This window comes from Electrophorus electricus, chromosome 10, assembly GCF_013358815.1.
Source record: "Electrophorus electricus isolate fEleEle1 chromosome 10, fEleEle1.pri, whole genome shotgun sequence".
NCBI classification, from domain to species: domain Eukaryota; kingdom Metazoa; phylum Chordata; class Actinopteri; order Gymnotiformes; family Gymnotidae; genus Electrophorus; species Electrophorus electricus.
Window position 1 is genome coordinate 22,027,423 of NC_049544.1, and position 16,488 is coordinate 22,043,910.

The window sequence follows — 16,488 nt, forward strand, 5'->3', positions numbered from 1 at the left end:
CACACACATACACACAAACGTACACCTCTGTCATCCAGACAGTATAGTGAATGAGTGCAGAAGTGCAGTAGGAGAATGCTATAGACCACTGTTCCATCCAGCTGTTCAGTTTGATTGGTCTGAAAATGGTTGGCAGTGGCTAATACACACTAGAACACACACTCCCTTGCAGTGCAGAGGGTAAGTGTGCATATCAGGCTGTTAAGATAACCGCTCCTCAGAGAGGGCTACGGAGGTGCCTTCCTATGTTGGAGACGCTGGCCCTACTCCAGAAACGAGTGGGGTGGACCCCTGATGGCCCCAAGTTACAGGGAGCAGTGTGAGAGCCCTGAGTGACTGACCCCTACTTCGGAGTATGCTCGGTGTTGTGACCAGTCTGCAGTGGGCAGCTCGACGAGACCAGTACAGCAGCTTGGACTGTGTTTTGTTTTGTTTTAATCAGGCTTAAAGATCATTAGGTCCTGATGTTTCTGCAAGGCAGCAGTAAAAGAGTAAATAATGTGTGAGCTATTAGAGTGTGTGTGCTGGCTATTAAAGTATGTGTTCCTGCTATTAGCGTGCGGGTTTGTTAGTGGAGTGTGTGTGGTGTTCTTGTGGAAGCTTGAACTAACCCCAACTCTAACCCTAACCCTAACCCCAACTCTAACCCTAACCCCAACCCTAACCCTAACCCCAACCCTAACCCTAACCCCAACTCTAACCCTAACCCCAACTCTAACCCTAACCCTAACCAATTTAGATGTGTTTTGCCCTGTGTGACATAGGCGAGATGATCACAAAAGCATCATGCTATAGAGACCTGCGTGTCCAGGTGAACACGTCCTCCTGCAATGCCCGCACCCGGCCCAGCACGGGGGTCCAGCCCTGCAACACACAGCCCTGCCCTCCCAGGTAAGAACAGCCCTGCCTTCCCAGAGAAGAACAGCTTATGACGCATGAGGGGCTTGTGTGGTGTTATTGAATATAACATGCTGTATTTCCCTGTAAAGGAAAACAGAAAACCAACAACCAAAGCACCTTGCTAGGGTGTGTGTGGTGTGAGTGTAAACAGGAGAGCTTTTCCCCGCGGAGTCCTGTAATTAACGGCTTGTGCCGTGCGGGAGTTTGTCCTAATCGCTGTCACCTCTGGCTGGCTCATGGGCTCCGTGCCTGGTCCTATGAAGGACCGTTAAAAGCAGAATGCAAACACTACTGAACTGTAGCCATGTCCAGCTGGCATACTGCACATTTATAGTGCCTTCATTAGATTGAGAAAAGTGTCATCCCGAATTCGTGGTTGTGTATTGGGTCTGTGTGTGTGTGTGTGTGTGTGTGTGTGTGTGTGTGTGTGTGTGTGTGTCTGTGTGTGTGTCTGTGTGTGTGTGTGTGTGTGTGTGTGCTGGGTCTGAGTGTGTGTGTGTGTGTGTGTGTGTGTATGTGTGTGTGTATGTGTGTGTGTGTGTGTGTGTGTGTATGTGTGTGTGTGTGTGTGTGTGTGTGTGTGTGTGTGCATGTGTGTGCTGGGTCATATGTCATATCTTCATACTTTACGCTTCTCTTGTGTTTGGGCCCTGGCTGGGAATTGTGCAGTTCACTGAGGACCAAATGAAGAGTGTCACTTCACACACAGAAAGTGTGTCTCTCTGTCTCTCTCTCTCTGTCTTTTTCTCTTCCTCTCTCTCTCTCTCTCTCTCTGTTGCTGTAAGTATTAGTACGTGTGTATGTGTGTCAATCCACTTTCAGGCACAAGCTTGTAGATGTCAGCAGTCTCAAATTATATGGGATACAGAAACTGAGTCTTAAACCATGCTGACATACGCAAATGTACACACACACGCACACACACACACACACACACACACACACACACGCACACACACACACACGCATACACACACACACACACACACACACACACACGCACACGCACGCACACACACACACACGCACGCACACACACACACACGCACACACACACACACACACACGCACACACACACACACACACACACACACACACACACACACACACACACACACACACACACGCACACACACACAGCTCTACATCTGCAGTGGCCTCTAATGCCAAAAAATAGTTTCCCTGTTTCCATCCCTCCCACCTCCCCTCTCCTCCCCTCTCCTCCCCTCTCCTCTCCTCTCCTCTCCTCCCCTCTCCTCTCCTCCCCTCTCTGGCTTGTTTCTCCTCTCATTACACATGTCAGTCAAAGCACAGGACACGTGCCCCTGACTACACATGTCAGACTGGGAGACCCATAAGCCCATCTGAGAATAGCAGGTTAAGTCAGAGTTCACACCCACACACCCCCTCCTTCTCGAACTAGAATATTGCTCCACTGGGACTATTAGCTCAGGTCTTTAGTTCTAATTTTGCTACAGGGCCTTCACTGTGTCTGCGGGACGGTGAGTAGCCAGTCTGTTAGAGGGACTGAATTCTGGCGCTCTGTGTCCTGCGGAAGCCGCAACTACCAGCGCTTTCCACAAGACTCCTGGCTTGGCTTGTGTTTGCCTTTGTTTCTGCTTTGAACTGCAGTAGTGAAAAGTCCTGGCAACTGTGAGAAGATCTCACTCACGTTTTAATACCGTGTTTAACCTTGCCACCGGATCTTATGAACGTAGTATGTAGTATGCTCTTGGAGTGAACTGTATGAGTATACGTTCTGACTATGCAATCTGAGAACACACTCTGCCCAATTACCCTTTTAGAGTGTGCACTCTGAAAATGCACTCTTAGTGTGAGCACAGTATGCACCAAAAAGGTGAAACAAAGGGGCCAGGTGATTTTGAATTAAGGTGAATACAGGTGGACACAGGGGGACACAGGCGGACACGGGTGGATACAGGGGGACACAGGTGGACACAGGTGGACATAGGGGGATACAGGGGGGTACAGGTGGACACAGGTGGATACAGGGGGGTACAGGTGGACACAGGGGGATACAGGTGGACACAGGGGGATACAGGTGGATACAGGGGGTACAGGGGGATACAGGTGGACACAGGTGGGTACAGGGGGATACAGGGAGATACAGGGAGATACAGGTGGACACAGCTGGGTACAGGGGGACAGAGGTGGATACAGGGGGACACAGGTGGATACAGGTGGACACAGGTGGATACAGGGGGGTACAGGTGGATACAGGTGAATACAGCGGGACACAGGTGGACACGGGGATACATGGGGATACAGTTGGATACAGGGGGGTACAGGTGGATACAGGTGGGTACAGGGGGATACAGGTGGACACAGGGGGATACAGGTGGACACAGGTGGACACAGGGGGACACAGGTGGGTACAGGGGGATACAGGTGGACACAGGGGGATACAGGTGGATACAGGTGGACACAGGGGGACACAGGGGAATACAGGTGGACACGGGGGTACAGGTGGACACAGGAGGGTACAGGTGGATACAGGTGGACAGAGGTGGACACAGGGGGATACAGGGGGACACATGTGGATACATGGGGACACAGGTGGATACAGGTGGACAGGGGGATACAGGTGGATACAGGGGGTACAGGGGGATACAGGTGGACACAGGGATACATGGGGATACAGTTGGATACAGGGGGGTACAGGTGGATACAGGTAGATACAGGGGGGTACAGGGGGATACAGGTGGATACAGGGGGACACAGGTGGAATGCATGGGGACACAGGTGGATACAGGTGGACACAGGTGGATACAGGGGGATACAGCGAGATACAAGGGCATACAGGTGGATACAGGGGGATACAGGTGGATACAGTGGGTACAGGGGGATACAGGTGGACAGAGGGGGATACAGGGGGTACAAGTGGACACAGGGGGACACAAGTGGATACAGATGGATACAGGGGGACACAGGTGAACACAGGGGACACCGGTGGATACAGGTGGATACAGGGGGGTACAGGTGGATACAGGGGGACACAGGTGGATACAGGGGGACACAGGTGGATACAGGTGGATACAAGGGGGTACAGGGGGATACAAGTGGACACAGGGGGACACAGGTGGATACAGGGGGACACAGGTGGACACAGGGAGATACAGGTGGACACAGGTGGATACAGGGGGACACACGTGGACACAGGGGGATACAGCTGGACACAGGTGGACACAGGCGGGTACAGGTGGACACAGGGGGATACATGGGGATACAGGGGGTACATGGGGATACAGGTGGACACAGGTGGATACAGGGGGTACAGGTGGATACACATGGACACAGTTGGACACAGGTGGACACAGGTGGATACAGGTGGATACAGGTGGACAGAGGGGGATACAGGGGGGTACAGGTGGATACAGGTGGATACAAGGGCGTACAGGGGGATACAGGTGGACACAGGGGGACACAGGGGGATACAGGGAGATACAAGGGGATACAGGTGGACACAGGTGGATACAGGGGGACACAGGTGGATACAGGGGGACACAGGTGGACACAGGGGGATACAGGTGGACAGAGGTGGACACAGGGGGACACAGGTGGATACAGGGGGACACAGGTGGATACAGGTGGACATAGAACGATACAGGTGGACACAGGTGGATACAGGGGGTACAGGTGGACACAGGTGGATACAGGTGGATACAGGGGGTACAGGTGGATACAGGTGGACATGGGTGGACACAGGGGGATACAGGTGGACAGAGGTGGACACAGGGGGACACAGGTGGATACAGGGGGACACAGGTGGATACAGGTGGACATAGAAGGATACAGGTAGACACAGGTGGATACAGGGGGTACAGGTGGACACAGGTGGATACAGGGGGTACAGGTGGATTCAGGTGGACATGGGTGGACACAGGGAGATACAGGGGGTACAGGGGGATACAGGTGGATACAGCAGGATACGGGTGGACACAGGGGGATACATGGGGATGCAGTTGGATACAGGGGGGTATAGGTGGATACAGGTGGACACAGGTGGACACAGGTGGACGCAGGTGGATACAGGGGGTACAGGTGGACACAGGTGGACACAGGGGGACACAGGTGGATACAGGGGGATACAGGAGGACACAGGTGGACACGGGGATACATGGGGATACAGGTGGATACAGGGGGATACAGGTGGACACAGGGGGATACATGGGGATACAGGTGGATACAGGGGGGTACAGGGAGATACAGGGGGACACAGGTGGACACAGGTGGATACAGGGGGATACATGGAGATACAAAGGGATACAGGTGGATACAGGGGGGTACAGGTGGACACAGGGGGACACAGGTGGATACATGGTGATAAAGGTGGGCTGTCAGAGGAGACACTGGTACTCCTGACAGGAAAAAGAACTGTCCTACTCTCACTGTCCAACACTGAGAACATTTTACTGTTAGTTTTTCTTCAGGTGAGCGAGTGGGGCGTGGCAGAGGGGCAGGAGGTGGTGTGGACTGGACAGAGCAAGTTTGAGCACAGGTCCTCTTTGACCCCTGAAAGAGAGGCTGTACAATTGGCCATCAGTGCATCAGTGCACGGAGTGTCGTGATCACTTAAGATGTTGTGGATTCAAACTGCTGACCTTGTCCGTGTGTGTGTGTGTGTGTGTAATGCTTTTATTTTTAGGACGCATCAGTCATGCTCTGTCTATAGTTTGCAGACAGCTCTGTGCCACTAAACATTAGTGGAGTTTTAGATCTACCAGGTGTAATCTCCTCCTCCATGTGACCCTCTGCTATATGTCTCTGTGGTCGTCACAGGCAACTGGGACTCAGAACACTTCAGGAACAAAGAGAGGGGACTGTGAGTTACGTGGATTAGACCCAAACAGGGTTGTGTGTTTGGCAGCATTTTAGTACACAGACCGGAGTCCACCAAGGCATGCCTTATTTCTTTAGAGACTGAGAGAGAAGACAGAGAAGAGCTAGGGGCTCAGAGTAGAGCTCTGATTCACCCCCAGATATTTAATTATTTTGTCACAGGCCAAACTTTGTTCCTAGTGGCGTGGCTGGGGCACTTCAACAGGGCTGTACCATTTGTACCCAGGGAAGGGGTGGTGACTGCCAGCATTTTAGACTGGTGGATGTTTAAATCTATGAATTCTAGTCTCTTTCAATCTCTCCCTCTTTCCTTCTGTCTTTGCATCTCTCTCATGCTGTCTAGATTGGTCACCGCCGCCACAAACTGCTGTTAATTTTGTTTGAGGTGTGTGATGTCATGTCTGCACACCATAAGCTCCGGGGTTTATGAGAGGCGAAGGTTAAATGTCATCCAAACTTGGCAGTGCACACACACACACACACACACACACACACACACAGGAATTGGTCTCAGAGTTTCTAATGTCAATGATGCCTCTGTTAACTCATCACTTCTGTAATTGATCCTGACCCCCCCCCCCCACTACTCTGATACATATAAGACTAAGACTTTTGTTGCTGGGACTTTATTGGAGCTTCTCCCATCATGTGCCGTAACATGTGCAGGTCGCATATCCCCAGAAAACAGAGCTCATCCTCGTTCAAAAACAGTGCTATGCTATGCGGAATGCCAGGAAAACCCAGCACACACTGCATGGTTATTAGCCTGATTCTGACAAAATGTTCCATTTGTAAATGATTTGCAGGTTAGGAGGTGAACTGGAAGCAATTCTCACACAGGTCTAGTAGTGAGAGCACTGTGTAATCTCGAGCTGATAGCAGACACGCAACATATTCAAATGTTTGAAAATATTGAAATACCTTTTTCATATGTGCTTTTCTAGGCATATAAATGCACTAACAAGGACCGCCAGTAGCACGGTTTCCATGGTTTCCACGCCCATGTTTGCCATGCAAGATCACACTGACTCACATGAGATTTGGAGTGTGGGAGATTGTTTCATGTGTGCGTTGTTCCAGTAAAGGAGACCAGATGTTACGTTTATATTGATTATGATTGTCAGAGTCCTAAAGTGTGTGCTTAGCAATGGTATGTATCTGTGGAGAACTGATACGTGTGTGCCAGGAAAGTTCATTTAACAAGGCCCATCAACCCTCAATGGCCTAGGAATGTGTGTTATTACAGTGTGTTAGTACAATGTGTTAAGAAAGTGTGTTAATACAGTGTGTTAAGACAGCATGTTAGAAAAGTGTGTTAGAAGATAAAGTGCTCTGGAGATGAACTTAGAATGCACATAGGGACACACACACGTGCACACACACACACACACACACACACACACACACAACCACACACACAACCACTTACACACACCTTCGCTTGGCCATCTTGGGATCATGGAAATAGGTGCACCTGACATCAGTCTGAGTTGAGTTAACGCTGGGAAGCTAATACCCTCTCCCCATCACTAGGCAAATGCAGTCATATACACACTCATACATGAACATGCACACGAACCCACCACATAAACACACACACACACACACAAACACAGACACATGCACACACATGCGCGTGCACACGCGCACGCACACGCACACACGCATGCGCACACACACACACGCGCACACACATATGCACACAAACCCACCACATAAACACAGACACATGCACACACGCACACACACACACACACACACACACACACACAGACACATGCACACACATGCGCGTGCACGCACACACACACACACACACAGACACAGAGCAAGTTTAGTTCATATTCTCTGTGACGTCTTTTGGTCTACAGTGGAAAAACACCAAACTATATGCCAACAAACTATTGGACAATACTTCATTTTGATAGATTTGTTAATGATTTATTTGTGCATCAGCCAACGTGGAGCTTCACTATGTTTTGTCAGTGCTCTGTTCGTTCAGATGCAGACCGTGTCGTGTTGATGACCGTTTTATGACGTATGTGGAGGATTTACAGATAAGCATAATTTCATTAAAGCACCGTGGAATATAATGCTGGAATGATCTCGGACAGGAGTGAATCAGGGTCTCCCTTGGCATCCGTTGGAATCATGTCTCACAGCTCAAGTTACTGGCCACAGTAGTGGAAATTTTGGAGAAGGCACCGGCTAATATGATCAGTTCCATTCAAGCACATTATGTAGTTCACAGGAATGATTTACTGGCATCTACAAATAAAGAAGATATTTACCTCCTGACTCATTAGGAGGTTCCGCTAAAAATATCTCATGTTAAGCCTTGAGCCTGCATGCAATTGGTGGATCGGTTTTCAGCCAGAGGCCTTGCCAAGCCCCCTGTGTACAGTCAGCCAGGTATCCCACCCACTCTGGATAAACTTGGACTCCTTTATGATGGGAGAGCCTGGTACTCAACATTCTCAGTGTTGGTGTTTTACGTGAAACCTGAGCCGTACGTCAATGCCCGACAGGAGACTCGCCTTCAGAACCGCCAATAAAGATCAGTAGAGCCTCGTGTGTGTCTTGCAGGGGAGGCGTGTGACTGGTACGGGGGGCAGGGGGGGGTAAAGAGGTATCTGGGGCAGATAGGAAGAGGGCAGGGAGTATAAGAGCAATGCTCGGTGAGGCCTGATAAGGGCGGGGAGAGGACTGATAGATGGTAGATAGAGGGTTGGTAAGGGTGGCAGATGGTTGGTAGAGTTGACAAGGGTATATATGGGTTGGTAAGGGTTGGTTCCAGTTGGTAGAGAGTTGTAAGGCCTGGTATTGGGTTGGTAGAGTTGGCACCAGTTGGTAGAGGGTTTGTAGTGGGTTGGTAAGGTAATCATTTATGGTATTAATTCTGTATTTGTTGGTGTGTCTGTGTGTGATTGTGCGTATGGCTGTATGGTGTATGTATGTGGCTGAAGCTGGATCATCGGAGACTGGAGCACGTGTAGCCGCACCTGCGGCTCAGGTGAACAGCGGAGGCAGGTGCAGTGTGCGCAGCGGACAGGTCCCACTCAGTCGGACGTGCTGGAGGACAGCCGATGTGTGCGGCCTCCCCCCGCCCGCACACAGGCTTGCAACACACACACCTGCCCGGCCGCGTGGGTCACCGGCCCCTGGTCTCAGGTGAGTGAAGGATGGAAATGTCTCCGTCACTGCCGCAACATCAGGTCATCAGGGGGTCTGCTAAAAATGAATGCCATGATATTGGCTGTGGATACATCTCTTTAACACGCCACTCCTGCGGAACGTGCTAGGTGTTACTTCCCTCTAAACAAAAAGTCCTGTATGTGTCTCTCAAGAGCCCGAAAGCACTGTAACTGCTTCCCTGCTTAGACCACGCCCAATCCAGAAACTGCTTACATCACTTCCTCTCTGCACACATCAGTTCTTATGAGCACGAAAGCCTGTAAGAAGGATATGATCCTCCGCCTTCTTCTCCGTGCACGTTTCCACGTTCAGCGTGCTGGGACCGGGCACACAGTTCACGTGCGCTCGGTTCACGTGCTTTGTTCTGTTGGTGTCAGTGCTCCCATAAGTGTGCCAAGGGCCTGAGGAAGCAGACGCGGACGGCGGTGTGTATGAGCGGCACGTCAGGGCCACAGACGCTGGTGCTGCCTGACAGCATGTGCGTGGTAATGCCCAGACCCCGCAGCCTGCAAAACTGCGTGACCCGGCGGTGTCATAAGCCGCCCAAGACACAGTGGATCCTCTCCGCGTGGCAACAGCCGAGCAGTCTTTTCCTGTCAACTCCCAACACTCCCGCTCTCGTTCTGTCTCTGTGTGTCTCTCACTGTCTCTCTCACTCATTCTCCCTCTCTGTCCCCTCTCTGCCTGCGTGTTACGCCACAGTGCTCTGTGACGTGTGGGGCAGGCGTGCAGGTCCGCTCTGTGAAGTGTGCGGAGAAGGATACAGAAGGGAGACACGCAGAACTGGCAGCCAGGAAGTGCCGGCATACGCCCAGACCCTCAGCCAAGCTGCAGAGGCCGTGTGTCCGGCCGGAGTGCCCCCGTGGGCCCGGCACCTCCTTGCCTCACTGGTACACCTCGCCCTGGTCCCAGGCAAGTTCACACTCCCGCTTAACCCCACAACCTCAGCCTTGCCCTACTCACCCCCCACTCCTCCTCAGCCACACTCTCACCCATCCTACACTCCACCTCAGCCCCAGACCCCCCTCAATCTCTCTCGATACACCCAGTTCATGCGTTTCCGGTACTTAAAGATCCTTCTAGAGTGTGTGAGGGAGAACAGCCTAAAATATCTTTGCTGTCCTACCAAGGCAGTGCTGCTCTAGTGAGTCATACTCACTTTGTTTCCAGAAACCAGACTGGTTTTATAAAACTCCACATCCCTGGCAGTTACCGGCTAACCGTCAAACTCAAATGGTTTTGTTTCATGTTGTGGTTACCACAGATCCAGCCATTCTTTCCATTTACATCCAGATCTTACAGTAGACAGATTACAGTAGATTATAGTGATGGCTAGCGTTGGCCACAAGGTTGTGTAACATTAAACTTTTCAGGGGGAAATCCAACGTACCCGACAAATTGATAGTGCCAGCTCCTTCCTCATTGTCACCGCCAGTCAAATTCTAGAAATCGTGGAACAAGAACCATGAATAGCTTTGCAGGACAGGCAGGAAATATTTGGTGACCTGTGAGCTTTTAAAGAGCATTCACACCAGATCTTCAAGGCATGTACAGTTCTACCGTCAACACTGCCAAGCAGCATAAAATTCAGTTTTGTGATTTGGTAAGAAAAAATTCAGGTGTCCAAAAATGACACATTTTTCACTGTGTGAACTTGAGTGTGTGTGTTTGTGTGTGTGGGTGTGTGTGTGTATACAGTGTACAGTGTCATGTGGTGGAGGTGTCCAGCTACGCTCTGTCCAGTGTCTTGTGCATGGCCGTCCCTCTCCAGGTTGCTCTGCCCAGCTGAAGCCATCAGCATCACAGACCTGCAACACAGCCTACTGCCACCAACACCCGCACCAAGGTACACACACACACACACACACACACACACAGCCTACTGCCACCAACACCCGCACCAAGGTTCACACACACACACACACACACACACACACACAGCCTACTGCCACCAACACCCACACCAAGGTACACACACACACACACATGCACACAGCCTACTGCCACCAACACCCGCACCAAGGTACACACACACACATACACACACAGCCTACTGCCACCAACACCCACACCAAGGTACACACACACACACACATGCACACAGCCTACTGCCACCAACACCCACACCAAGGTACACACACACACACACATGCACACAGCCTACTGCCACCAACACCCGCACCAAGGTACACACACACACACACACATGCACACAGCCTACTGCCACCAACACCCGCACCAAGGTACACACACACACACACACACTGCCTACTGCCACCAACACCCACACCAAGGTACACACACACACACACACACAGCCTACTGCCACCAGCACCCACACACATACACAAAAACGCACACACACAGTTCTCACACACAGAAACAGGAAATAAAACAGACAAAAATTTAAAAGAATGTTTCAGTGTTTCAATATCGTGTCTAACCAGTTTACAACTGCAGTACATTGATGTTTGATTACTTTCTGGAGGGTTTTGTCTTTCCCTTGTCTGATACATTATTTTGTCTGATACAGTATTTTGTGTGATACAGTATTTTGACTCAGCAGAGCATCAGTGAATTGAATCCCCCATTGCTGTGTCTGGGGAAGTTTTCACCTCCTGTCTCCTTCTTAAGTATGTTGTGTGGGTGTCTCCTTCTCAGGTGTGGTGTGTGCAGATTCCTATAGCTGGTGCCACCTGGTTCCCCAGCACGGGGTGTGTAGCCACAGGTTCTATGGGAAACAGTGCTGCAAGTCCTGCTCACACACCAGCGTCTGAGTGGCGTGCGCCTCCGTGTGTGTGCCACAGTGAAGCCCACTGGGAGCAGAGACCCCTGGGAGGTGTATGGGACCCCTGGAGTGGCAAAGAGGGTCAGCACCAGGACCCGGCTCTGCCACGATCTGGCCAGGAGGACTCCACTAGTGTAACCCGGCAAGGACAGTTATCTCCGTTAACTCTCAGAAAAAGACAGTTATCTCCATGGTAACTCTCAGAAAAAGGCGCAGGATGAAACTGCGGTTTTGGACACACGGATATGTCAGACGAGCAGGAAGAATTCCGACCTTTTCAGCATGGCTCCAGGCTCGGTTGGCCCACGCTGGGATCGGCTACAGGAGAATCTCTGTGGATCAGCTGCTAAAGCACAAATCAGACAGTGATGTGTAGAACACGCAAAACAGCCTTTCTGGAATGTTCCCTCTCGGAACTCTCCATCTCTCTCTCACTGTCTCACTCTTTCTCGCTTTGTCCATCTTCCCACCTGCATCTCTCTCTCCTCTCTCCTCTCTTTCTCTTTCTTTCTCCCTCCCTCACCCTCCCTGCCTACCGTGCTCAGCTGTAGAACCAATGGCATGGGTAGGCTACAGGGGTGTCATCCCAGCTGCTCTGCCTGCACACAGTCTTTCCGTGGCTCACAGTGTCTCTGCTGACAGTAAACACAAAGCTCTGTAGTCTTTGAAGTGTTTCTTAATTAACATGAAAACATACTGCGTCACTGGGAGACATGGTTTGTTATTTTTGTATGTTTTGTAAAGTGCTGTTTATTGTGCTCTTGCATTAAAGGTACCATACGTAATATGTTATGTATTAAAGGTACAATTTAATATGTTATGTATTGCTATTTCCGGTGGTCCATCATCTTGCCGTGCTACAGCTATTTAAAACTGTACATTTCAATAACATTAATTTCTCCACTTTCTGTATGGAATCCAGCGCTACTATGTTCAACTTTAAAAGAGGGCCATCATCAAATCTAAATATTAAACTGCAAGACTTCTATATTTCCAGCATGGTCAATACAGTGCTTACATATTTATTAGTGCACAGAAGTGGAAAGCTACATTTTCCCAGTTACATTAACGTTTTGAACAAATTCTACTTTTAAGAGTTGTTTAAAGAGTTGTCTACTTTAAATGGTATGTAGGGTATAGGGTATGTAGGGTATAGGATGTGTAGAGTAGAAGGTTTAAAGGGTATAGAAAAAGCCACTTTCCTGCTGGTGATTAATCCTAAGAATAACCCTGTGATTGATTAACCCCAACCCCATGATTGATTATGGTCATATATATGCTGAAGACTTGATTCAGTGTATCAAGCGTCGATAAATCACAAATGCAAAGTCTCCATTGCATTCTCTATGATTTGGTGGACTAGACATCATTGGCCATTCACAGAAAACAGCACAGGTACATTTTAGTTTAAAAGGCAATACAGGGTAAACATCCAGCTGACCTTTGCACTCCTCAGGTAGTTGTCATGCACCCTGGGTTTGACAGATCTGGGGAAAACTACATTTCGTATTATGCACCCTGGATGTGGAATAAATTGCGGAAAGATTTTAAACTAGAAACATTATAAACTAGAAATATCCATTGGAAATTTGAGGTGCATCATAAATAAGGTGGTAAATGAGTCGTTTTTCTTGAGAGGCCTTTGAGTTTAATTCGTTGTTTTGTATTTTCTGTCATATATGTTGTATTTTGATATGTTGTGAGATGAAGGGTATAGGGTATGAAGCGTATAGGGTATAGGGCATGAAGGGTATAGGGTCTGAAGGGTATAGGGCATGAAGGGTATAGGGTATGAAGGGTATAGGGTCTGAAGGGTATAGGGCATGAAGGGTAAAGGGCATGAACGGTATAGGGTATGAAGGGTATAGGGTCTGAAGGGTATAGGGTATGAAGGGTATAGGGCATGAACGGTATAGGGTATGAAGGGTATAGGGTCTGAAGGGTATAGGGCATGAAGGGTAAAGGGCATGAACGGTATAGGGTATGAAAGGTATAGGGTCTGAAGGGTATAGGGTATGAAGGGTATAGGGCATGAACGGTATAGGGTATGAAGGGTATAGGGCATGAAGGGTCTAGGGTATGAAGGGTATAGGGTATGAAGGGTATAGGGTATGAAGGGTATAGGGTCTGAAGGGTATAGGGTATGAAGGGTAAAGGGCATGAACGGTATAGGGTATGAAGGGTATAGGGTCTGAAGGGTATAGGGTATGAAGGGTATAGGGCATGAATGGTATAGGGTCTGAAGGGTATAGGGTATGAATGGTATAGGGTATGAAGGGTATAGGGTATGAAGGATATAGGGTTTGAAGAATTCTTGCAGGACGGTGAGATCTTTGTGTCACAGACAGAGGTGTAATGAATGTAGCAATAAACGGAGGTAATAACTTCTATCCAAGGCGTATGTGACTAAAGCAGCCAGCTCTTTGTGGGAAGGTGCCAGAGTGTCAAGCCAGTGGAGTAAGAAGCGCCATGCTCGGCGTGGGAGCAGTAGACGCACGGCTGACAGCTGCACTAAGACCCTGCTGACGCAGCACTTTTACAGAGTCCATGTATCTTCCTTTCCAAATGGAGCTGATCTGACGGAGAGACTTCACCACGGACGCACTGTACTGTGCAAAAGTCTTAGGCCACCCAATTAGAGTTGTTTTAGCAGTGGTAGAGTGACATATAATATTTCTCAGTCTCTTTATTAGGATACAACCAGAAAATATTTTAAAATTTTAAATGCAGTTTTTTTTTGTTTTTTTTTAAAAGCATCTTCTATAGGCTATAGTGGAGAGTGTTTAATGTGGCTTCCCTGTAGCAGGAACCTGGCTATCTCAAACCTGAATGGAGTGGAACCTGAAGATGACCTCAGAAAACTTCATTTTGTTCTGAATTTTTTTTTTTTTTTTTTTTACATATTTCCTGTATTTTTTTGTTTGTATCTTAATAAAGATACTGAGATATAATAATATATGGTCATTATACCACTGTTAAAAAATAAAACCTAACATGGGCCTGTGTGAGAATTTTGCACAGTACCATACATATTATATAACACATGGGGCTGGCGGTGAATATGCTGAGACAGCCACGCACGCAATCACATGCTTCTTTATTGACAGTTTTAAGAACTAAGGAAGTCAGGAAATGCCTTTTTGAGCTACGGCTGTAGTCAAATACTCAGAGCTTTGCAGGCTTGTGACTTGGAAGGGTGAAAACACACACTCAAACACACGCACACACATATAAAAATAACAGATAAGCATCTGACGTTTATGGTGAAAATGTCCTTGGCCAGATTTTGAAGATCCCAGTGTTCATATGCTGTGACTGGGGCAGTAGTGAGTATTTCTACATTTACATGAACTCTGGTGGGTGTGTGTACGTATGCATGTGTCTGTGTGCATGTGTGGTGTTTGTGTATGAGAAAGAGACAGCGAAAGAGATCTTTTACTGTATCGCAATGTGCTCAGGATCTGTGCAGTGATTTGGGATCTGTGATTTGTATTTTTGAGATCTGTTTCCTTCCTGCTGCTTGAGTTTGCCTTTTTGTCAGCTAATTTGTCTACACGCAAAACTTCAACAGCCTGGACTGAACTCGGCAGACTGAACTCACCCCTGTACAGCTGCACAGCGCAGGGAGGAAATGTGAATATTCCCAACGCAGCATTAGTGTTACATGCTTCATTAGCCAGTCATATTACCCTGGGACTAGATGTTCTCCATAAACATGTATATTCATGCATACTGACAATCACTTACAGTCTTAAACAGACTCACACAGTCTCATAAAGTCTCATATGGTCTAATATAGTCCTCACATGGTCTCCTGCTGTCCTATGTTTCACACAGTCTCACACTAAGGACACTGTGCAGTTCTGTCCATCACAACGCCTCCACTTGCTGGACTGGTACCGGTGTTTTCTCTCCCGGCTGTCAGGTGTTGATAACCCTCCTGTGATGCTGAGTGAGAGGGATTTCTTCTGTTTCTGACCGTGAAGCGCTGACCCGAGGCAACCCACAGAGGCCCGGCCTCAGAACAAAAGTAGAAGAGGTAAACAGTGTGTGGATGTGAAGGCTGTAACAACACCCCCACCCCACCCCCACCAACACCACCACCCTCACGCTACTTTCATACTACAACCTGCTCTTCTCTACGGGGTCAATATGTACTGCCTCCTCTGTCACCTCAGTCTGACCTCCAACATCCCTGTCCCTCTTATGCCTCTCAGACTGTTGATAGTCCTCGAGTTTCAGAAGAAGAAAAAAACTTGTGCATATTCAGTGTGTGATGCAAATCAGTGTGTGATGCCACTGTTGCGCCCCTGAGAGAGGCCCTTAACACTCAATTGCTCAAGTTGTACTCAATCATAATGGTAAGTTGCTTTGGATAAAAGTGTCAGCTAAATGTTCAGAAAGGTCCTCCAGCTGATAAAGTTGTGTGTGCTTGTGTCCTATCATATCAAACACAGAATGGACTATATATTTATATTAGTGGAGTCAGTACCGTCCCGGATTCGAAGACTGAAGCCCTGGCGTGCTCCTCTGGTGTCTGCATGACACGTCCATGGAGCGGCCTTACTTTCGTGTATACAGCGCGACGAGATCGCCCTCTGCTGGACAAAGTCCGCTGACTCCGCCCACACTAAAAAGGGGAGGCCAGCACAGGGAACAGGCTTGCGTGAACGAGTTATCCGAATGAAAGAGGGACGTTTGGGAGTGTTTTTAGTCATCTTTAGTTTTCTTAACAACTATAGAG

General features: G+C 48.9%; 1 protein-coding gene across 2 annotated transcripts in view; it reads left to right on the top strand.

The window, feature by feature from the left end:
• The window catches only part of LOC113573073 (A disintegrin and metalloproteinase with thrombospondin motifs 16), a 44,226-nt gene extending 31,492 nt beyond the window's left edge, over positions 1–12,734 (top strand). For both annotated transcript variants that reach the window (XM_035530414.1, XM_035530415.1), the window contains exons 18-22: positions 765–891; positions 8,728–8,932; positions 9,659–9,868; positions 10,655–10,802; positions 11,618–12,734. In XM_035530414.1, coding sequence (XP_035386307.1) covers positions 765–891; positions 8,728–8,932; positions 9,659–9,868; positions 10,655–10,802; positions 11,618–11,733 — 806 coding nt within the window. In that variant the 3' untranslated portion in view covers positions 11,734–12,734. The remainder of the gene's footprint in view (positions 1–764; positions 892–8,727; positions 8,933–9,658; positions 9,869–10,654; positions 10,803–11,617) is intronic.
• Positions 12,735–16,488: the final 3,754 nt, after the last annotated feature.